At 36.5% G+C, this 24792-nt stretch overlaps 1 protein-coding gene across 2 annotated transcripts in view; it reads right to left on the bottom strand.

The window, feature by feature from the left end:
• NT5C2 (5'-nucleotidase, cytosolic II) overlaps positions 1 to 24792 on the bottom strand; it is a 102160-nt gene that overhangs the window by 43064 nt on the left and 34304 nt on the right. Inside the window, exon 3 of one of the 2 annotated variants that reach the window (XM_036735749.1) lies at positions 10482 to 10555. In XM_036735749.1, the coding sequence (XP_036591644.1) occupies positions 10482 to 10555 (74 nt within the window). Of the gene's footprint in view, positions 1 to 10481; positions 10577 to 24792 lie in introns of both variants that reach the window. The other variant, XM_036735748.1, reaches the window with a different exon arrangement.

The following is a 24792-nucleotide window of genomic DNA, read 5'->3' as shown; positions in this document are numbered from 1 at the left end:
TACCATAAGGTGATTTTTTAAAAAGTAGACTGTGTTCATTTTCCTGAACTCTAAAAATGAAGGGGCATGACCTTTGGACGTAGCAATACCACTTCTGGGAACATATACCACAGGAAGTTCAAAGATAAAATAAAAAATTGTGGGTGCATACACACACACACACATACAGGTATAATTATAGTAGCAAAGATGAGAAAGAAAAGTGGGTGCCCCTCAACAGGGGAATGACTAAAGAAATTGTGGTACATAAATGAAATGAAAATGTTATTATACCATTAGAAATTATAAGTATGAAGAATTTGGAGAAACTTGGCAAGACTTGTATGAATTAAGGCAGAACAAAGTAAGACCTAGAACAATTTACATGATGACTCCAACAATGCAAAGAAAAACAACATGGAAGTTTTTAGGACTCTTAGCACTGCTGAATCATGACTTGAGCACACTGGTGAAGCATGCCTCTCATTTCTCTGCAGAAAGGTGAAGAATGGGCTCTATCTATCTAGACAAGGCTAATATGATTTGTTTTGCTTGACTATACTTAATTATTACAAAAGAGAATTCTCTCAGGATTAGAAGAATCATTGGGAAATGATAGTGAGATAAAAAAGTGAAGAAAAGAGCATCAATAAAATATTAAAAAAGAAGAAAGGACTTAGATAATCTCTACAATCTTAGTTACTAATTCTAAAATTCTACCAAAATCAGATCATAACAACCTAACAAACAAAATGTTTTCTGGCTGTCAGAGATTACTGCTATTTCTATAACTGAAGAAAGGAGTCATTGCTTCCTTACTTGTAGGTTCTCACCTTAAAAACAAAACAAACAAAAAAACCCAACTAGTTTGGTGGCTATGTTCCCTCCTCTCAGTGAGGCATAAGAAGACTCACTGTGAACACCATTAACAGTATCTATTTATTCCTAAAGAAAATATACATTTCTATTGGAAACAAGGTGCTTCCTTGCTACATACTCAAAAGTCTCAGAAAGGAGATGAATGAGAAAATCTAAATATGATTTCAATTTCAAAGAAAATTGGAATCTTGATTTTTCTGTCCCTGGTATTTTAAGATCCATAAATTATATTTATGTACTTCATGAAAAAATAACATGTTGATTTTATCATAAACTTTGTTACAAGTAAGGCATTTTAATGTTCCTATACTGATAAGTGGCATGGAAATGAAAAGAGCATACTTGAAAAGTGTTTGCACACATCACAAATTTCCCCAAAGTGTCTTCTCTCCTATCTTCATTCACCCTACTAGAGTTGCAAATATTTTGCCATGGCATCAAGATTTCTGGAAATTTTACACTTCTAACTTAGAATATTGATTTTTCATTCCATGCAATTTTTCATTTATCAAGGTCATCAAAAATAAAAATACAAAGTCCTAAATTCTTATTGCAACTGAAATAGATTTGTATTTTCCTCAATATTTTTCAAATTCTCCATTTGATGAAAAGTTTAGGACAGTAGTCCTTCATTCTCCTTAATATAAGCAGCAAGGAAGGGGCAGTGATGATTTAGAGGTGCCATTAAAAGTGGGCCTAATGATATAGGAGTCCTTCAAAAGAGAAGGAAGCATTATGGCTCCAACACCTCTTATAGCCAGACTTGTTCTCACTTTCTCAACAGCTGTTGGCTAACATTCTGCTCCTTAAGAAACCACGTTTTACAGATTAGCAGTTTGTCAGATGACTTATGTTGGTTGATGTGTTAGTGATATAAGAGCTCTGTCATTCATTTAATCAGAAGACATTTTCCCATTTGAAACTTTAATAACAGGGTTTCTGGACACAACGTTACAAAACAAAGCAGCAAAACAGGTACCTATCTGTATCTTTTAACCCAGGGATCCTATTACTGTCAATAAACCCTACAAAAGTCAATGACAGAAAGGTACCTCACATAATATACCAAAATATTCATAGTGCATTTTATAGTAGCAATAACTTGGAAACAAAGTATGTGCCCACCAATTGAAAGGCTGAACAAATGAAGGCGAATATGGCAAACTTGAAGAAACTTAGAAATCTCTGTATCTAGCTGCTTCTCCACACACACACACCCCACAGCCATAAACACTCTAATATACATATGTATTAGATATAATTTGAAATGGGTCCTACTCTCCAAGCAAGGCAGCAAGTATAACAAGAAAATTATTTACATGCCATGTAGCATTCATCTCCCCTTAGTAAAATGGAGGCTCCCTAAAGACAGGGAGAGGCTATTTCATTTTGTCTTTATTATCTCCAGCACCTTCCCTACAGCATCTTGCACATAATAGGTACCTAATGTCTATCAGATTATTCAGTTATATTACTAGACATTATAACATTCCTTATCAAAAATAACTAGTATTTATTAAAATTACAGTAAAAATAGAAAATTTCTTAATCTAAGTAATTACCATAATTCCTCCTTTCCCAAATTAAAAAATACAAAAATTTTCCTAATTATATCAACTCACTTGTCTAATAGTCAAATTCTATCATATTTTTAAATTTTTAATAACAAGTTCAGAAAGGTTTTCATTCCTTTTTTTAAAGCTTTTTTTTTTTTGGAGGGGGGAAGGCAGGGCAATTGGGGTTAAGTGACTTGCCCAAGGTCACAACTAGTAAGTGTGTCAAGTGTCTGAGGTCACATCTGAACTCAGGTCCTCCTGATTCCAGTGCCAGTGCTCTGCTCACTGTGCCACCAAGGTTTTTATTACTAAGAACCTAATAATGCACTCAGTCTTCAGTAATTCCCTTCCTCATTTATAGGCAATTTAAAGAATTTTAAATGATTATTTACCATTAATCTCTGAAGATATATGTCTTCACCTTATCATTTACCCTGAAAATCAAGCTATGTTAACAATAAAGAATAAAGTAATATTATTACCAATTATAACAAAATCACTTAATTTTACAGTTAGATGGGACATCAGCAGTCATCTAGTCCAACCTATAGCTGAAAAGCAAACTACTCATTACAACATGTACAACAAGCTGTAGTAAGAGTTCCAAATGAATGAGAATACATTACCTAATGAAGCAGCCAGTTCCACTCTTGGATAGTGCTGATGAGTAGACAGCTTTCCTAAGCTCGAAGCTAAATTTGCCCTTTCACCACTTCTACCCCCCACTTACAGTTCTGCCTCTAGGACCAAACAAATAGAACCAGTCTAATACCTCTTGAACATGAGAAACTCTTCAAACTTTTCTCACACCTCTCTAGTCTCCTGATTCATTCATATATTCATTTGACAATTCAATGCCTATTATGTGCCCAGCACTGGGATAAGTATCAGCTAATAATCTCCCTGTTTTTTCCAACTCATCTTCACATGATAAGGACCTCAAGGCTTTTCATGTTCCTGGCTGCCCACCTCTAGATGCCCTCCCATTTATCAATATTCTTTCAAAACTGTGAGGCCCAGAACTGAATACAACATTCAGATGTGGAACGACCTGGTCAACTACAGCAAGCTCATCACCTCCTTACAGCCTGGAAGCCGTGCTTTTCCCAATGGAGCCTAAACCTGAATTAAGTTGATTGCTATATCATATGGCTGACTCCTATAAAGCTTTAAGATAATTAAAACACCCAGAAAAAATGACTGAATACCATACCTCTATCATCTTATGCTTGTGAAGTTTTTTTAAACATATGTTTAAAACTTTAAATATGTCTCTATTAAATTTTATCTTCCGGAATTCAGTCCAATGTTGTTCTAGCCTATCAAGGTCTTGTTGGAGTCTGTCATTCCTCTGTGTTAGCTACTCCTGCTGACTTGTAGTCATCTGTAAATGTGGCACGTCATCTATGCCTTTATTCAAGTGATTGATAAAATGTTTAAAAAAAAAAAGCCCAGGATCACAGATCTCCAGCAGCTAGGTGGCACAGTGGATACAGCATCAGGCCTGGAGTCAGGAAGACCTAAGTTCAAATCTGGCCTCAGATATTTACTAGCTATGTGACCTTGAGCAAGTCACTTAATCCTGTTTGCCTCAATTTCCTCATCTGTAAAATGAGCTGGAGAAGGAACAGCAAATGTCTCCAGTATCTTTGCCAAGAAAACCCCAAATGGAGTCATGAAGAATTAGACATGACTGAACAACAACACCACAGATCTCAGTGCCACTCCACAGAAGACCTCCTGCCAAGGTGAAAATGAATCATTAACAACTACTCCAAGTCCAACTATTCAGTTTTGAACCCGTCTAACTACAGTACTGTAATTAAGTCACATTCTCTTCACCTTTTCCATAAGAATAGTATGAGATATTTTATTAAACCTGTTGCTTAAACACAGTTATACAGTCTACATCATTCCCCTTATGTATCAGTTTGGTAACCTTGTCAAAAAAGGAAACAAACTTAAGTCTGGAATAATCTGTTTTTGATGAAGCAGGTTTCTTGTAATCCCTGTCTCTTTTTCCTAGATGAATCAGAGAAACTAAAAGAATTAGGCCCAATAAATAATAATTCAAAGAAGAATGTCTAGGTACATAAAACAAAGGATAGGTTAAAGACACAAAAACATTCTTTTCTTTCAGAGATCACAGAAAGAGTCAGAGTAAGGAACATAATTAAACCCAAAGCTTAAGCTAGTACACTTTTTTCAATTTATATTCAATTAGAAACACTGTCTTGAACAAAGGTAAGCAACAAATATGAATATATGTGTGTACATATATAGTGAATATATATATATACACACACACACCACACACACATACATACATATATATAAATACATACATAATAACTAAATACTATATCTGCAGGTATTATGAAAACCAGGAAAACATCAAGGCCATAAAGGACAAATGTGTTAGAAAAAAAGAGGAGCTTTGTGCTACACATAAATCATACTATTTCTTTTTTGGCATGTTAAATTACTGGATCATAAGCAAACAATGAGAAATTATAACTTCGATGTTTATATAACATATTTAAAAGCAAGATAAGAGCCTGAGGACCATAATTTAGTAACATTCAAAATGAACAAAGAGATTGAGTATGAGATACTACTCCTCTACCAAATACTCCCCCAAACTCCTCTTGCTTTAGCATTACCAGAATTTGCCTTCAATGACCTAAGCCATCTCCAATCTCAACTTATTTGGTGGCTATGATGACCTTTGACATCCTACACTTCTCTCTTCTTTCCTTGCCTGTAAATTTGCTGTTAGTTGCTTGATTATTCTAAATGACTTCCTAGATATCTATACCAATCAACGCCCCCCCCCCACCCAGTTGGAGACAATAGTATATGAACAGCCTGGCTATAATTAGTACTCCCCTCAATAATTAACATACTCTGAATGACCATAGTAATCTAGTATATGATAAACCCCAAAACTCATTATTTAACAAAAACTTCTAGGAGAACTGGGAAACAACATGGCAGAAACTAGGTATAGATCCACCTCTAATGCCGTATAGCAAGAAAAGGTCAAAATGGGTACATGATTTACACATAAAGAGTGACACCAATAAGCAAAGAGAGTATGGAATAGTTATCTGTCAGATTGATGGGTAAGAGAAGAATTTAGGACCCAGGAAAATAGAGAACATTACAAAATGTAAAACAGATAATTTTGATTATATAAAATTAAAAAAGGTTTTGCACAAACAAAACCAATGCCACCAAAATTAGAAGGAAAGCACAAAACTGGGGGCAGGGAGGTGTTCGCAACAAGTATCTCTGATAAAGGCCTCATTTCTCAAATATATAGAGAACTGAGTCAAATTTGTAAAAATACAAGCCATTCCCTAATTGATAAATGGTTAAAGGATATGAACAGGCAGTTTTCAGATGAAGAAATTAAAACTATCTATAATCATATGAAAAAAATTCTCTAAAACACTATTGATTAGAGAAATGCCAATTAAACCGTCTCTGAGGTACCACCTCACACCTATCAGATTGGCTAATATGACAAAAGAAGAAAATGTTGGATGTTGGAGCGATGTGGGAAAACTGGGACACTAATGCACTGCTGGTGGAGTTGTGAACTGATCTAACCATTCTGGAGAGCAATCTGGAACTATGCCTAAAGGGCTATAAAACTGCATACCTTTTAATCCAGCAATAGCACTGCTAGGTCTATATCCCAAAGACATCCAAAAGATGGGAAAAGATCTATTTATACAAAAATATTTATAGCAGCTCTTTTTGTGGTGGCTAAGAATTGGAAATCAAAGGGATATCCATCAATCGGGGAATGGCTAAACAAGCTGTGGTACATGATTGTAATGGAATACTATTGTGCTATAAGAAATGACAAGCAGGATGATTTCAGAAAAACCTGGACTTACATGAACTGATGTATAGTGAAATGAACAGAACCAGGAGAATGTTGTACACAGTAACAGCAATACTGTTCGATGAAGAACTGTGAATGACTTGGCTATTCTCAGCAATGCAGTGATCCAAGGTAATCCCAAGGGACAGATGATGAAGCAGACTATCCACCTCCAGAGAAAGAACTGATACTGTTTGAATACAGACTGAAGCATGCTTTTTTCACTTTCTTTCATTTTTTTTCTTTTATTCAAGTCTTCTTGTACAAAATGAATAGCATGGAAATGTTTTGCATAACTGCACATATATTAACCTATATCTTATTGCCTACCATCTCATGGAGAAGGGGAAGGGAGGGAAGAAGGAATAGAATTTGGAACTCAAAACTTTAAATAAAAAATTTTTAAATTAATATTCTTTTTTAATTATTCCCCCCCTTGCCCCACAATATTTAAAAACTCTGGTAAACTTAGATCACTTCCAACATACTGACCGGCTAGTCAGCCAAGACTCCCAATGGCATTGTAAAAAAACATTTATTTATAACAGAATTGAAAAATAAAGCAAAAGAAATTCAATTTTATTCAATTCAACAAGTATTTATTAAGTGCCACCTATATGCCAGGCACTATCTATACAGCTTCATTCCCTTCCTTCCATTCCCTTCAGAAATACATGTGACTTCAATATGGGAAGTCTAGGCAAAGTCTCTTGAGCCAGCATGGTGGAAAGCAGTGGTGTGAATTTCTGTGAAGCTACTCACACCGCTAGGTATTATTATTTGGAAGTGGTTGTTAGTCTCATGCCCATGATGAAATTGTCGCTGTCCAGATCGCCCTGACCTGTGGCTGCCCTCTTCATTTAGCCCGTGAATAGGCTATAAAGGTATATGCCTCAGACATTCATTGAATGACTAGAATGTAATTATAACCTGAAGATTTATTATTTGTCACAAGACACTCTAAAATCATAACACTCAAAAATCTCTGAGTACTTTAAAATATGCTCTCTCTAAACACAGGATGCATGTTGAGCTCTGCCACCTTCTCCTTTTCTATCATGAATTCTAAGATGGATTGGTCAGTCACTCCCCATTTGGGTTTCCAGCATTTCTACCACAATAATTCTTTCTTTTTGTAAGAATCATACCCAAGATAGAAATGCCCCTTGTTTCTCAACCTTTCAGGTGATTAAATTATAAGTAAAACAAGCCCAGAAATAACTGCTCTGCTTTCAGTAGATGCCCAGATAACTGAAATCTCCGTCCTCCACCATTATGACTAACTATAACATGCCTCTGTGCCAGGATTGTGATTTATTTCTTTTTTCTTTCCTGGTTGTCTATAATATAGTCCAATGAAAAGATAATTTTTGTTTCTGTCCCTACAGATCTTTACCCCAATGTTCTCTGCTCTTCTTCCCTCTCTCTCAATCTTGATTTTCTCATATAAGGAAATATATTGATAGACAATGCTATAAATGATTCCCATGACTCTTATATATCCTGTTCCTTTAAAATAAGGTACACCTGTGGTTGGCCATATTCCAATCATGAATACTAGCCTGCCAAATCTTAATGATGTCTATCAGTTCAAATGTGCTTCTTTTCATTAAGATCTCTAGTGCACCACGTTTGTTGCCCATATTTGGTGCATTTCTGAAGTCACAGTTTAGTTTTAGTGCTTTCTCTTTAATCTCTTGTGAATTTCTGCTCATCTCTACTGATATTCTTCTTTTTAGATTATAGCTACACTCAATGGTATCTAGCTTGGTAAGTAGGCAGTTTTTACATTTGTTTCTTTTCAGTTTAAAGCCCTTCTGATTAGACAAATACGATGAAAATATAGTCTTATCGTCTCCCCAACCATGTTAGTATACTCCATCCCTGTTCAGGAGATAGTAGTTTTTATATTTTCAGATGTGGTCCAGAAATCTAAATCTCATTCTCAAAGACCATTAAACAACAACTAGCTGTTTACCAAATCTGAATTTTCTCCACTGAATCCCTTGCCTTTCATCACTGTGAGTGACAGAAACAGCAGATCTGTTCCTAAGGTTTCTAATTTCTTGTCTACAACTTCCTAATCCTTAGCAATAGTATATTTCTTCTGGAAGGATCATTTATAACCAAGGAAGCTATCAGATGTAGGTAATGATTATGAGGTCTGACAAATCTTTAGAGTTTCCCTTTGACATCCTGAATAAACGCTCTGGATAAATATCAGATCTCTCTGTTGTTATCAGGTAAACAAATATCTGTCTCAGTAAACCTCAATGAGGAGTCACCAAGTGTCTCTATTTGTCTTTGTCCTCTGACTCTTTCTGGATAATTTCTTGTCCAACATCACCAGTGGATTCATAACCACGCTCCTTGAAAGACAAGTACCTAATTCCTACTCAAAATGTCCAGAGTATCCCAATGCTTCATTCCAGATGCTTAGTAGATTCTGCCTCTTCCCATTCTTTTATGGGTTATATTTTTTTATATATAGCATGCCTCGCCCCCCAACTTCCTAACACAGTTCAGGCTTCCCTTCCCCCTCTTTAGATCCTTTTTCTTCATTTTTTTTAAATAATGAAACAACTACTACTACTACTACTACTACTACTACTACTACTACTACTACTACTACTACTATTTCTTCTTCTTCTTCTCTCTCTCTCTCTGGATGTATTTAAGGGACACACTATTCTCCCTGATAATCTGAAGATTAGAGAAATGTTTTTGAGCACTTCTACCTTTTCTTATAGAAGAGAAACCAATCTGCATTAGATGTCAATTAACTAGTCATAGTAGAAAGAAAAACATCCTACATAGTATATGGGTCAAAATTCTTCCTCTTCTCCATCTTATTTCTGGAAATAAGATCTTCAGAATTCAATATCATTCTTTTTTTAATAGTATTTTATTTTTTCCAATTACATGTAAAGAAAATTTTTAACATTCATTTTAAAAAATTTTGCATTCCAAATCTTTCTCCCTCCCTCCCCTCCCCCATAAAATAGTAAGCAATTTGATATGTTACATACGTGCAATCAAGTAAAACATATTTCCATATTAATCGTGTTATGAAAGAAAAACAGACCAATAGGAAAAAATGAAAAATATAAAGTGAAAATAGTACGCTTTGATCTGCACAGAATACATTATCATTCTTGGTTCTCCTCCCTAAGTTTTGATTTCCTCATTTGTAAAATGGGAACAATAATCTTTTTTTTTTTTTACCAAGTCTGTGATTTGACCAGTATAGGGAACTCTCACTGAGAAACTCCCTCTACCAATTAGCACCTTGCCTCGTAACTTGGACAGTTTGCTAGGGCAACAGTTAAATGACTTCATCCACGGTCACAAAGCCAGCGTGCACTAAAGGCAGGACTTGAACCCAGGTCTTCCTGACTTGCAGTCTGGCTTTCTATCCACTCTACCATACCGCCACTCTGGACAAAAATAGATCACAAGGATGAGGAAAGTGCCTAATAAACCTTCAAGCGTCATAGAAATGTGTTATCATTATAAATATTTGTTGGATTGAACTTTGAACAAATTTATACGTAATGCTTTCGGTTAACCGGAGAAAAATTTCTCAGGGAAGACATCAAAGGTAAGGGGTTCCTTTCTGTGTGTTACAACCACAGAGAAACACAAATTAATTGTCTTATCTGTACCATTTCAAATGTCAGATGAGAAATTTCATTAACTTGCAAACATTTCAAGAGAAAAACTCAATAAGCTCTGAAACGATTTTTCTTTTGCTTAATTTAACTAATAAAGCAAAGTTTATCTTTATTTCTACAATTAGAGTAAAAAAGTCCATCCCTGAAAGACAGCTTCATATACTTAAAAGCAGAAAATTCAGATTTATCTCTAGCTTTAGGCACACTATTAAAAGTACCACAAGTACTAGACTAAAATGAAACCAGTTCTCATCTTATTCTATCTTCACTTGTGGACTAAATTTTAGTCTTATGAGGTAAATATTATAGTTCAAAAGTTTCTGCTGAAGTTACACGATCTACAGAGAGAATCTTTTAACATGGTGACAAAACATCTGTCAGTCACATGGATATGTCAAATAATTAAAAATGTATTCAACCACCTGGCATTAGCATAGCACCATGCTAACATCAGTTCTCAAGATCCCAACTGCTGAGCAAATATAAGATGGTACTCACCAGCAAGTGTGTAATCCATATCAAAACCAAAACACTTTATCTTTTCCATGGCTAAACTCCGGTTCACAAACACCCTACAAGAAGTAAAAAGAGATCTATGTCAATTAGTTTTGCAATAAAAATGTCCAAACTGTCATGGAGCTGCTTCTACAAATTATTTTATTTAAGGTCCTATACCTAAAATATCAAGATATTGTTCATACAATGAATAAAATATTACATAAAAATAAATGGAGAGGAGTTTGATGGGGGATTTTAGGGGGCATACTAATACCAATGCCATGCCTCACAAGGTTATAGCTGCTCTTTATCTCTCAGGCTCCAAACCTGTAACACATGACTATTTCTGTGTTCCTCACCTTCTGAAAGTTGCTCTGACAGCACAAGGAAAACTAACCTATCAGGAGGTACATAATATAGTAAAAAGACCACTAGCTTTGGGCTCATGGGATATGGATGCGAGTCCTGGCTCTGCTTCTAGTTTTGTGACCTTAAACAAATTGCTTCTCTTTGCAAGTCCCAGGTTTCTCACCTACAGAATGGGAAGACTGAACTAGAAGACCTTTATTCCAGCTCTAAATTTATGATCTAGCTATTCTCATATAGGAAATATCAACCACAACAGTCTCTATGGACAAGCATTAAATCAAACACATCAAATAGAGACCATCTAATCAACCAAGAAGACTGTCATCTAGCAACTGGTTCCATCTCCCTTTCCTCTGAGAATAAAACATGTCTTAACAAAGCATCCCAACAGAGTAATCTGAATGTGATGAATACCTGAAATAAAGGACCACCTGGCACAGCAAAAGGAGTACTGCACCCGAGTTCAAATCCTAGCTCTGCTAGCTATCAGTTGTGTGACTTTGGGCAATTCCACGGACTACTATTTCCCACCCTTAAAAATGAAAGGACTGCACTAGATAATCTCAAAGGTTTCTTCTAGTTCTAAGCCTATTAGCCAATAATCCCATTCAATTGCCTTGACAAAAATGCTTGTGATAGGCAAATTTACTATAACTCAAAACAGACCAACTTACCTGTGCCTGTGGTTAAAAAAACTGCAGGGAAAACAATACCCATAACTTACAGACATATTATTCATATTTTACATACACACGCACGCACGCACACACACACACACACAGATATATACAAAGTATACAGGAGAGTTCAGATGTTTAGCAAATAAACATTTATGTAGGTCTGTAATCTCATATCATAGCAACATACCTATTAGACATATATGTAACGTGTATATATGTAAAGATGTAGGGCATTGTGTTATGTATGTAACATATATGTGTTATCTCACATGAATAAAGTGCCTTGTTATATATACATACTCATATACATATACATATATGTATGTACACATGTAGTGAATAATAGTGCCCAGGGTGAGTCATTTTATACAAGGTATCCCGAAAGTCTTAGGACAGTTTAAGTTAATAAATTTAAAACTGACCTAGGATTTATGAGACATCTTTTAGAACATATATTGTACCCCAAGCAAAGGCTGGCCTTTTAGCCTACTTCTTTTTAAATTCTATATCAGAAAAGAGGTAATGGCTGGTTTAAATACACTAGGGAGATTTTCATTGTTTAGTGGGATTAATAATCTCTAAATGGGTATAGTAATTACATCCTATTAAGCCTAGGGAGTGACAGAGTTTAGTCACAGTAACTCTGAGCCCCCAATTAGGAAAATTTCTAACATTCAGGCAGAGGTCAGGTTCTCTGCCTAACTTTATTTTTACACCTATTTCTAGTTAACCACCAGTCACTTTGTGTTAGAGGCAAAATTGACTTTAAAGAAACAACAGTTTATATTATAAAGTCTGAGGATTAGGCCCTGGGAGAGGAAGTCTGAAAAAGAGTTGACCTTTTTCTCAAGCTTTCCCTCAGCCCAGTTCTTGTGCTCCGAGATACTTATAGTGCCGCTGACCCTCCTGTTACAATTTAGTCCTACCACTGCTCCTCAGAGATGTTCTGTAAGGCCATGCTTGCTTTAGCCCCTTGAATTCACACTCTTAAGATTCTAACTAGTTCTGAGACAGCTCCTTTCTCTTAAAATAAATTACTTAGGCTGTGAACAAGTCTCTTACAATGGCCCTTTTCACATATGAAACACATTGACTGGTTCAATCATTAAGTGCTCTTACCTAACTAAGGTAATTACTTTTAAGTGGTGAGATAATCAATGGAGACCCACCCTTACAAAATGTTTTTAAATAGCAAAATCATTATCCAGGGAAAAGTCAGGACTCTTTAACTCCATCCTGCCTGCACTGATAGTCAATACTATTCCTTCTCAGTCACACAAATTCCCCTAAACCACAGGTGACATAATTATTCAACATAAGATAATAGATTCTAACCCTAGTGAGACACAGAGAATGACAGGACTAAGGTTTGGGATTCTTAAACATGGGCTAGAGAGCCAGCTGGACCAAATCCTTAATCAGACACTAAACAGCTGATGTTCCTAAAATATTCAGGGATCAAGACTTGGAATAAGAGCCGGGAAAAGGTTGAAGATTTTTCTTTCTTGTGGTATGGTCTGGCAAGAAGGTCATGGAGCCATATAGTTAACAGGTCGGCTTCAACCTTCTGAGGGTGGAAAGGTGAAAGCCAATCTCATCAGGCATAACCAGGAGTACAGGGGCAAAAAATAAAGGAACTTCACTAAAGTATATTCAGATAGCTTAACTACGGGTAAGAGAAGCCATGAGTAGACCCAACAGGGAAGTTTCTGATATTAACTTCCTAGAGAAGCATTTAATGAAACCAAGTTATAAATATACATATTTCAATTCACTATGTACTTTATTAACTCTACCAATAGTGAACATAAACATTTCAGGAATATGAAAACATCATTTTCTCAAAAGTGCCCAGGGTGAGTCATTTTATACAAGGTGTCATTGCTATATATCTATTATATTTCCACATGATTTTCACCTGTCTTGTTGCATCTTTCGTAACACTCTTGTTCTGCCCTCTCAAGTTGTCCTGGTAATATTTTAGTTTTTTCACTTTGTTTTGCTTGGGGGCTTGGGAAGAGTTATTTATTAACAAAGGACTATAATATAAAAAACAAAAGGCATTAATAAACCCTTTTCAAATGCTACTGTAGCTACGGGCATTGAGACCTTAAGAGGGTCTTTGAGTTCAGAAATAAGACATTTTTTTATAAAGGTCTGTCTAGAAGCAAGTGTCCTACATGACCTTGGTTTTCATTCTTGAATACCTTCACTTATAGAACTCTTGAGAACCAAGTTACTTGTGTTCTGATATGTAAGAAACAAAAAAAAAAATGTGAATCCACTCCTATTTCTTACACACACACACACACACACACACACACACACACACACACGCGCGCGCGCCAAAGTAAGGATGGTGTGAAAAGGATAATCAAAACTACCATTCAGGGAATGTGCCTAAATTAAGGCACAAAGATATTAAATGAAAAAATGTTTAAATTGCGATAGCCTAGTGAACAGCAATAAACAAAGTAATTCTACAAACTAAGAATCAAAAAGATAATGAATATAAAAATACCCAAAGAATATACATGTCAGTATTGTGTTCTCTTCAGACCTACCTAGAATACAAATTTTGGTAACACTAAAAATTCTTAAGTAATACCTAAGAATGACAAAAGAGAGTGGTAGATACTGTACTATAATGGAAATACTGCCATGGCAGAGCACTAAAGATTGGGGTGTTGTCCTGTAATGTACACTTGAGGAAGCCAAACGTTTATTAAGTCCTCAGACACGGAACCAAAGGCAACTATTACTGATGCCAGCCCATTTATGCTGCTTTACTAACCGTTAAAACTTCCATGTAGTTATGTTAAGTGTAACTACTTTTAGAAAAATATTTCTTAAAATAAAAAACCCAGCTTCTGTCCTAGTGAAAATTCTTATCTCATTAATATGTTCAACTGTAAAGCACAACATTAGAGGCTTAGGAATTCACAGGCTAAAAAACTAATTGTTTAAAAAGCGACATTGTAAGACCTATAGGAGATGCACAAGCACTATAAAACTTTGCATTGCCATACCAGGGTATAAATTGAAAACTGAACAGTTTATTTGACTGTTATATTTTTAGTAACATATCTCTATGCAGTTTAAGGAAATAGGAGACGGTAAAGAAATACATCTATTCATTATAAAAATAATGAGTTCGTTGACAATCTGTTTGTAAAGAAGGAGTTCTAGATATTTTCTCCTTGAAATATCAACATGCCATTTATTAAGCTGAAACCAAAGAAGCAAACTCGTAATGGTACAAAGATTTAAGTGATAATTCAAATAGGATTACCTCATCTGTCACTGGATGCCTTCTTGCAAAGTCGTCTGGTTCATTTAGTTCCAGAAGTCACATTACAAATTTTTTTTTAAATTTCCCTACAAGATACAATTTTTTGTTGCTTTGATCTAACTTCAGAAGTCTCTGGTCTGAATCAGGGCCCTCAATATTAATATTCTCAGAGAGTTGGAGAAAACACCTCTGTGGCTAATTTAACTTGTCACTGGATATTACTGTTGCTCCACATAAATCCATTTGGAATAGAATATCTTTGGCAATGATGCACTTTTACCCTTAGCCCCTCCCACTGGCCCAGGAGTCACAATTTCCTGGCAAAGAGCCCAAAACAGTAATCACAACAACAAATGAAAATAAGAGTATCAGGAGGAGAAAGTCTTCTTGGCCTTTTATAGTGGCTGAAGGAGTTGGGCAGCTAAGAATTCAGAGATGCTGATGATGATAAACTAAAAGGAAAACTAAGTTTTTATGCTGAAAGGTTATGCTGAGACTAACCATATTATTAAACAAGTGCTTGGTAATAGGAAAAACACAAAAATGTGAATTCGGAAGAGAAAGACAAGTCTTTTTAATATTTTGAAATTCTGTGATTCAGAGGTGTAACTTCTATAAAATGCCCTAAAAGTATAGAAATCAAAGATGAATATTCAAGGAAATAATAACTTAAACAATTTTTAAAAAACGTCTTTATAATATTGTCACATAAGTAATAAAAAGGATTTATCTAGGATGTCACACTCAAAATCTTTCAATAGCATAAGGGTAAGCCATCAGGCTTTGATTTCATATGTCCTAGCATACCATTTTCATAAAAATTTCTTTTGCAATTTTCTCAAGGGGACATTCTCAGGAGAAATGCACCTTGTTTATCTGAGTGTCCCAGGAGAACAGAAGTCATGCTTAGATGTTGCAAGAGTCTCTGGTATGAGTCTAAATGTCCCATAACATATCATCATTAATGCAGAAGAAAATATGAAATAGTTCTGTTAATCTCTCTCATTCAAAATGAATTCAAAGCAATCAAGAAACTGAATATCAGCAATGTTATTTTCTACTTGGAGAGAAATTTGGAAGAAAATTAAAAGTAAATTCATTTAACATGATATTGTTAAGAACTTCAAATATCTCTACAACTCATCCCAACCTTGAGGCACATTTTATCCAATTACATGAAATTCTTTGAAGAAGGACATACTGTTAGAATAGTACCATTAACCTTAATTTTCAAAAAGTTAAACATGGGAGTAGACAGAAGGAGAATAGGCAAAACCTGGGTGGATACAGGGAAACTCAGTGATGACTTAGGGGAGAAATGAGAGGCAAAACTCCTATTTATTTCAAGGGTTAAGTTCACTTCTCTAAATCCTATCTACCTTTCTTCTAATATGTATAGGGTTTCCTCACCCCTTGCTTTTCTCCCTGCACCCCTCTAAATTCTTTCTTCTCTCTTCTATAATCTCACAATCAAGAGCCAGAATAAAGGAGTAGATTTCTAAAATGTAGCGCAATCTTCATAACTGAACCCCACAAAGTGTACTCTGTGTCACAGGAATTAGGGCATAAAATTTTATTATCTAAATCATAAACCTGCTAGTACACCATGGTTAACAATACTCCAACCCCTACCACCAATACAAAAAACAAACTTTAAAAAAAAACCCTAGAAATTCTAATTATGGCAAATAGTGTACACTTATTTTACCTTTTATCTAAAATATGGGACCTTCAGAACATGTCACCTAACAATTCTGAAGGACTTTCTGAAGGTTTTTTCAAAACCATATTACTAGTTCCATATGCTAATTCAAGCCATTGTCTAGTTATGAGTTATGAAATTTAGATTTTTAACATCACAAAGTTAGAATGTCTTCCAGGAAGCATCATTTTTACTAACTCAACTTTAAATAAATACAGTTGCCAATTAATACAAAGAAAACATTTCAAAGTTGTTAAATGTTTGTGCCATGGTGAAATTATCTTAGATATAAAATCAGTGCAGAAATAAGAGACAAAAATTCCTTTCATCCCAGAACATACAATTAATTCTCTTTTTTAAAAAGTAATGAAGAACCAAAAGTGATCAAATGGTGGTCCTTACAATTCAAAGATACAGTGAAGAAAGCACATTACTAAATAAAAATTTAAGAACCTGAAAGCAAAATCAAATGCCTTTAACTCTACATATTTTCCCTTTGCTCATATAGGTCCCTTTAGCTCTCTCTTGTTTATTAGATGTTTCTATACATTGTTTTACACTTCAAAAACAAATAGCTGTATTTTCTAAGCATCTGAAGATAATGACTTAAATTTTGGGTGAATAATGCTATACAATCAGAAATAGATACAATATGAAAACTTCTAAAACTCTAGTTAAGAGATATATCCTTGTTATTCCTCAAAATAAATATTTTAAAAATTAGATAAGCCTGCTTTTCATCAGGCAAAAAATGAACATTTTCCATGAATTTTGACTGCAGCTGAACATAAAAATAGTTGTTCCTAAACTTACGTCACATTTACTAAGCCAAGAAGGCAATGTATATAATAGCAATAAGCTTTAATAGTTTTTACAACAAGGATTATGACCTGCAGATTTACATTTATCAGTAAAGAACCCAAAAACCAATAGTAAAAGATAATATTAACAATAAAGAACCCTCAAAATGATGCTTTATGCATGCCATGGAGGCCAAAAATAATGCTAAATTTCAATTATTTTCACCTGAAATTAAATAATTTAAATTTTTAAACATCTCACAGAAATACAAAACTCAGATTACAAGAAACACCCCTACTAAATCATAAACATTTTGCTACATGAAAAGAATCTGAGAGTGTTTTGTCCAATGTAATCAGGGCAATATATATCTGAAGATAAAATCAAAATGTATCTTTGAGGGCAAAAATTGATGGAAAAATAACAGGAGACAGGGAGTTACATTCTACTTTCATTTATAGTGTTCATTGAGAGCAGAAGCAGTGAATATTCAAGAAGACTTGGAAACATAAGAGAAAAAAAACTACAAAACAAAAGAAAACCACAGAAATACTTTATATTCCAAAGCAGGGAAATTTGAAATTCCTTCATAAAGGATTTTCAATCTGCCCAGAAGGATTAAAAATACATAAGCTCTACAACATTCAACCATTACAATTTTTCCTCCAGTAGCCAATGTACTATAACTACACTGAATTTAAATGTTTTTATATCCCTCTTTCCCCTATGAAATTCACTGGGGAGCTTACCCTGCATGTTTCCAGTGATTATCACTAGGTTCTTGGAGCACAAGCAAATGCTCACACTGTTTCTGAAGAAGAGCAATGCTTGTGCCTCATTATATCCCTTTCTGCTGCTCTCTCTTCCATGTTTTCTTTCAAAATGAGATCAGTAATATGTGCTGTAACCTACCTAAGACATGTTGTCAGCTTTAAGCTGAGATTCCTTCCATCACGGCCTTCCCCTACATTAACATTCTGTCAGTATATCTAATTATCTTGCTATTCAACACAGATGACATGGGTACCTCTTGGATGAATGAGGAAGCGGAAGGAAAAGGAAAAATAAACTCACCCTTCTTTGGACATCCTCAGTGATTTATTTCCCCTGGACGAGAATACTGGATCAACAAGCTACGCCGGACTGCTTGAGAACCGTCACTCATTTATTAGCTCAGAGAACTCAGTCCCTGAGAGCCCCCAACAAATTCTGGCACAAGGCCGAACCCTAACTGGGCAGTGACTGGGTGACCAACAACCTCAGTTGTAAATGCTTGAAAACTCAGCAACAATAAAGAGGAATGGAAGAAGAGAGACAATCAACATTCAGAACTGATTAAGACTGGCTGACTGGTCTGGGAAACATAGAAACTAAACTGCCAGTTTCTGTAAAGGAATCTGGACTGGCAAGCACACACAGAAAAAGGCAAAGCAAATTTATCCCCTAACAAGACCCTTGAATAATAAGCAAATAATGTCATTTTTCTATTAGTTGGCTCTGAAAAGAAACAGAGGCAGCAAATGCTTCATGCTTAGCTTCATTTAGTATTTCCTCTCGTGTTGTATGAGGGAAGGGACAAGGGAAAAGTGTTATATGGGCTGATAAAATTGCAAAAGGGCCCTGATTTGTTTCCACGTGAAAGATGTTATTTTCTTGATTAATTCATCAACTACTTTTAAAGAAAACATCTGGGTTACAAATATATATATTTCATTGGTTGAGAAAGCCTGCTAACTTGATTTAACAAATATTTGAGGATGGAGGTTTATACCACCATTTGTTGTTGTTCAGTCATTTCAGTCATTTCCAACTTTTCGTGACCCCATTTGGAGTTTTCTTGACAGAGATACTGGACTAGTTTGCCATTTCCTTCTCCAGCTCATTTTACAGATGAGGAAACAGACGCAAATACGGTGAAGTGACTTGCCCAGGTCAACCAGCTAGGAAGTGTCTGAAGTCAAATTCAAATTCAGATCTTTCTGACTCCAGGCCCATCACTCTATCCACTGAGACATCTAGCTGCCCAGGTATGAGGACTAGATCCTGTTCTGTCATTGATGCAAGGAACTCATAGATGAAGAAACTCCCTCTAGCAGTACATGTCAGCACCTTCTCTCAAACTTAAAGTCTAAGAAAGTCACCTCATACGTTGAAAGGTTAAGTTGCCCAAGGTCACCAAGTCAGTATGAGGAAGAAGTAAGATTTGACCTTAGACTTCTGTGATTCCAAGGACAGCTCTCTATCCAGGATAAAATGTTGCCTCTGCTCTAAAGATCTATGATTTGACAGTATAAACACTAGAATAAATCTGACAACCAATTAAGACTCTTCATTATTAAAAGTTTTCAATTCAGAATATTAGAAATTTTTCCACATAGGAACATATTTCTAACTATAATGGACGTTAACAGGAAACCAGGATGCACTCCTAAGACATAAAATGAAAATGTTAATATAGTTCAATGTATTCATAATAAGCATATTTGTTTGATGGGAACTATTCCTTTAGAAGATGGAGATGGAGTCATGGCAAAGATGACAATGGTTGAGGATACTCTTTTTGCTCAGGATATATTTTTTGTTTTTGTTGTTGTTTTTTTGGCAGCAAATAGGGGTTAAATGACTTGCCCGGGGTCACACAGTTTGAGAGGTCTGAGACCAGATTTGAACTCGGGTTCTCCTTACACCAGGACCAGAGCTCTATCCCCTGTGCCACCCAGCTGCCTCCTCAGGATATGATTTTTGAAGGAATATGAATACAGTTAAGTTGTGGATAATGTGCCAACCTAAGATGATAGAAGTTTTATCTGGGAGTTGCCCATATTAATAAAATCATAAATCTAGTCCCAATCCCTTTTAATATAAAATATGAAATGTCACAAGTAGAATAATATGTTATACTGATAAAACATTTGGAAGGGAAGTCATTTCACCCTTTTGGCCTCAGGATCCTCATGTATAACAAGAAGGGGGTTAGGCTACATGGCCCCTAAGGTAGGTCCTTTCCAGTTCTAAATCAATAATTCCACGTGTCTAAGTAGATTAAAGCTAGCTTCCATTTGCCCAGGCCCCACATCCTCACCTCCACTGCTTGGGCACGCAGACAGCAAATAATAAAAGCATCTGAATGACATACAAACAAAAACATCTAACACTCACTGACACCTGTTAACTCCTAGTGCCCCTTGTTATTCTGACAGTGATATCCCAGTCACACATAAAACTGTCACAGCATGCTGGAGACCTGGGTTCATTTACTAGACGTGTCATCATGGGCAAATAACTGAATTTCTGAGCCTCAGTTTTCTCTTGTTTCTTAATTTCCCACATTGCTGTTTAGGACACCAACACCATCCAGTCACCCAGCTCTGAAATCAGTCATCCTCAACCCTTCATTCTCTCTCCACCTCTATCCCCATCCAATCAGTTGCCACATCTTACTGTTTCTAACGCTACATCTCTTGTATCTATCCCCTTCTTTCCACTCAGTCACCATCTTAGTTCAAGATCTCACCATCACTTGTCTAAACTACTGTAATAGCCTCCTAATTGATCTCCTTGTCTCCAATCTAGCCTCTCTCCAATTTACATGGCTGCCAAAGTAATATTCTCAAAATACAAGTCTGACCATGTCGCTCGCCTTCTCAAGAACCTCTGATGTGCCCTGTTACCAGTAAGGTCAAATACAAATTCTTCTGTTGGCATTTAAAGGCCTTCACAAATTGGCCTCACCCTCTCTTTCAAGACTGATGACACATTATTTCTCTTTACAGACCCTACGAACCAGCCAAACAGGTCACTTCTCTGTCCCGCTCACATCACATTCCTTCTCTCTCGTCTCTACCTCTGCACAAGTGACCCCAGAGCCTGGAACATGCCCCCATCCACAGCTCTGAATCAAAGCTCATGTCAAGCACCTCTTTCTGAACAAAGCCTCTCCTCAACACCCCAGACACTGCTGGGCCCCTCCCCAAAATTACGTTACATTTACTTTGTACGCATGTTCAACCTACTTATAGATAGATAGATATGTTACTATATATACTATATAGATATGTTACTTCCCCTGAAAGGGTAGGGCCTGTTTTAGGTTTGTCTCTGTAGTCCGAGAACCTGGTACTACGCCTGGCACTTAATAAATGCTTGTTGGTTTAAAAATGGTGATAACACTTATGCTACCTACATCAGGGAGCTGAGGCAAGGAAACCTTAGAGGGCTCTATAAAAGTGCGTTCTCTTCAAGGACAGCCATACCCTAAACTATAAACACAGGCTGAACATGGATTCTATCCAGAACCAACACAAAAAGGCAAAGCTGGTTTACCAAAGCTAATTTAACACCCCAAACTGGAAAACTAAAGGGGATTTTAAAATAAAAATCAGTCTTTTTCTGCACAAACCTCAAACTCAAACCCTATGGACTTAAATTTTAAAGCCAAAGATATATCATGTGACATAAGAGCAAAAAAAATTAAAAATAAATTTAAAGAATTATTGCCAATTTACAAATACCAAATTTTTGGTTTCATATAGTTACTAGCTAGCCTTTATAAAGCACTTCAACCTCTGCAAAGCACATCACAAATATTAGCTCATTTGACCCTCACAACCTTGGGAGACAAGTACTTTATCAGCCCCATTTTATAGACGAGAAAACTGAAGCTAAATGAGGCTAAGTAACTTGCCCAGTGTCCTTTACATGGCCAACTCCCACTTAGAGCACAGGTGGATAGAGCGATGGCCCTCATCTTCCTGAGTTCAGATCTGGCCTCAGACACAGAAGCTCTGTGACCCTGGGCAAGTCACTTAGCCTCATTCGGCTTCACTTTCATCATCTGTAAAAGATCTAAAGAAGGAAAGGGCAAACCACTCCAGTATCTTTGCCAAGAAAACCCCAAATAGGGTCACAAAGAATCGGACATGACTGAAAATGACAAAACTTCCCAACTTCAGGGCCGGCATCCTGTGCACCATGGTGCCATTACATAGCCAAGTCCGCAGGTCTATTTTAGGGCTTTAAATATGCGTGCTCAGGTCCCTCATATTTGAGAGGCAGCTGTGCAATTGCTTAACAAGCATCTTAAAAATGTGGAGCCTGACAAGCCACAAGGTCTCTTGGGCATTCTGATCCTTGATTTACACTGTAAAAACTACACCAAGATTCACAGACTTGTTGGCACTTCTGAAAACTTGCAACCAAAATATTAAACCAGGTAAAGCATATTTTAGTTTAAAAAAAAAAGCTAAGTTACATTTCAATTTCAGTGACTACAGTATTAGGTCTGAAATCAGGAAGACCTGAGTTCAAATCCAGTTTCAGACACTAGTTGTGCAACCTTGGACAAGTCATTTGTACTCTGTCTGCTTCAGTTTCCTCATTTGTAAAATGAAAACAACAGCACCTAACGCTGGTTGTGGTGAAGATCAAATGAGATGATAATTGTAAAGTGCTCAGCACACAGTAAGAGATACTATTGTTACTAATAATCTTACAAACTGTGTTCACCAAGAAAAACCAACTTCACTATCTTTGAGAAACAGTCTGACTGACCAACAACCACCGTAAGTCAAGATGTAAAATAAAATAGCCAATTTCAGCGTCATGGACCCAAGCCATGTTGACAACTGGCTAAAAGCTTTTTTGTTCCATTCACAGCCTTGAAAAGTACAATCCTCTATTTGGTTTAAACACTTCAGAATTTTATATGTTAAACCAAAAAGTGTACCTCCACTAACATAATATGTATGGCCCCCGAAGAGCTCAAGCTCTTTCTTGGCCATTAGCAAAACTAAAAGGGTTTGATCCTAAGACAATTCTGAAGAACTTATGATGAAAAATGCTGTTCACCTCCAGAGAGAAAGAATTGATGGAGTCTGAATGCAGATTGAAGCATACTTTTTAAAGTTTATTATTCATGGGGTTTTTGTTCTATGTTTTCTTTTGCAACATAGCTAATGTGGAAATGTTCTGCATGACTATATAACCTATATCAGATTGTTTGTCTTCTCAAAAGTGGGGGAGTGGAAGTAGGGAGAGACAGAATTTGGAACTCAAATTTTTTTTAAATAAATGTCAAGAAATTTTGTTTACAAATAATTGAGATAAAAAAAGAAAAAAGAGAAACAGAGGGGTTTGGTCCTACAATTGTTTCCAACCCAGAAAACTCAACCATGCTAATCAGGTAAGAAGGGTAGAGCTATACTTATACACCAAAACCCAATTTCCTAATGATAACATATTAGTTTGTGTAGTAGGTGGAACAATGGGCTTAGAGAACCCAGGGTTCAAAGCGTGCCCCACAGACTAATTATCGGTGTGACCACAGGCTAGTCGCTTCACCTTGGTTTCCTCCTCTGTATAATGAAGTATTTGGACTAGATATGGCCTCTAAGGCCCCCATTCTCTCACACTATAATCCTAAGATCCTAGGATCCTTCATTTCTATATTGAAGTCTACAACTTTCACAGTTCGACAAGCATATCGTTAAATGCCTGCACATTTATTAAGTGCCTAAGAAAGGTTCTCTGGATTAGGAACTGGGAATAAAAGGACAAGAAGAAATGCTCTGTACCTTCATGAAGTTTAGGTCAACATTAACTAAGAGAAAAGCGGGAAGCAGCAGCAGCTAGTGCATCCCAGGAGGATCAAGAGCAAGAGTCACTCAAGGAAAGGTAGCTTTAGACAGTGTGGCTCCTCAAATACAGAGGGGTACACGCTATAGACTCAACAAAAGCACCTACCCTCAGACCCAGCAGAGAATGGTACCTAGGGAAGGGGAACCTCATGAGGACTCTACAATGGGAGAGAGAACTTCTGGTAAGCTGGAGCTGTGAGGCAGCCCTTGGTGACATGAGCTCCAGATCTATGCATCTTCGTGGTTTAAGAGCATGTCGGCTCCACATGCATTTGTGGCAGAGTATGCATCACTACTGTTCTCACTATGCTATCCTTAAGAACATCTTTGTGGAAAAAATAAAAAGCTAGTGACTAAACATGGCTTCTTTGTGACGAGAAGCACAGTGGTTGTGGCAGTAAGTGATAAAACTAGAATGCTGGCGGCTCAGGACTGCCCTGGAATCCTGAGAGCAGCAGCTGGCTGCACACCCTCTGGGCCTGCAACTCACAGGGATCTGGGGAAGTAGCCCCAAAGGAGGGGTGACATATAACTATAGACATGTCTGTATGCATGCACGTGCGCGCGCGCGCGTGCACACACACAATAATAGCTAACATGTATATAGCACGTGCTCTTCCAGGCCCTGCCACTAAGTAAACACTTCACAAGTGTAATCTCCTTGGATCCTGCCAGCCCCCAGGGAGGCAGTACCATCCCCGATGGGGGTTGTAGGTTCACATTTTACAGAGGCCTTCTAATCCATCATCTCTCCTATAAGGGCAGGCCAAGCCAGGACTTGGTTGAAGAAGCTGCCTCCACCAGCACAGGTCTTCACCTATTCTGAGTCACC

This window comes from Trichosurus vulpecula, chromosome 8, assembly GCF_011100635.1.
Source record: "Trichosurus vulpecula isolate mTriVul1 chromosome 8, mTriVul1.pri, whole genome shotgun sequence".
In the NCBI taxonomy this organism is placed as follows: Eukaryota; Metazoa; Chordata; class Mammalia; order Diprotodontia; family Phalangeridae; genus Trichosurus; species Trichosurus vulpecula.
Note: the sequence above shows the minus strand (reverse complement) of the source record. Positions and strands in the feature narration are given on the sequence as shown.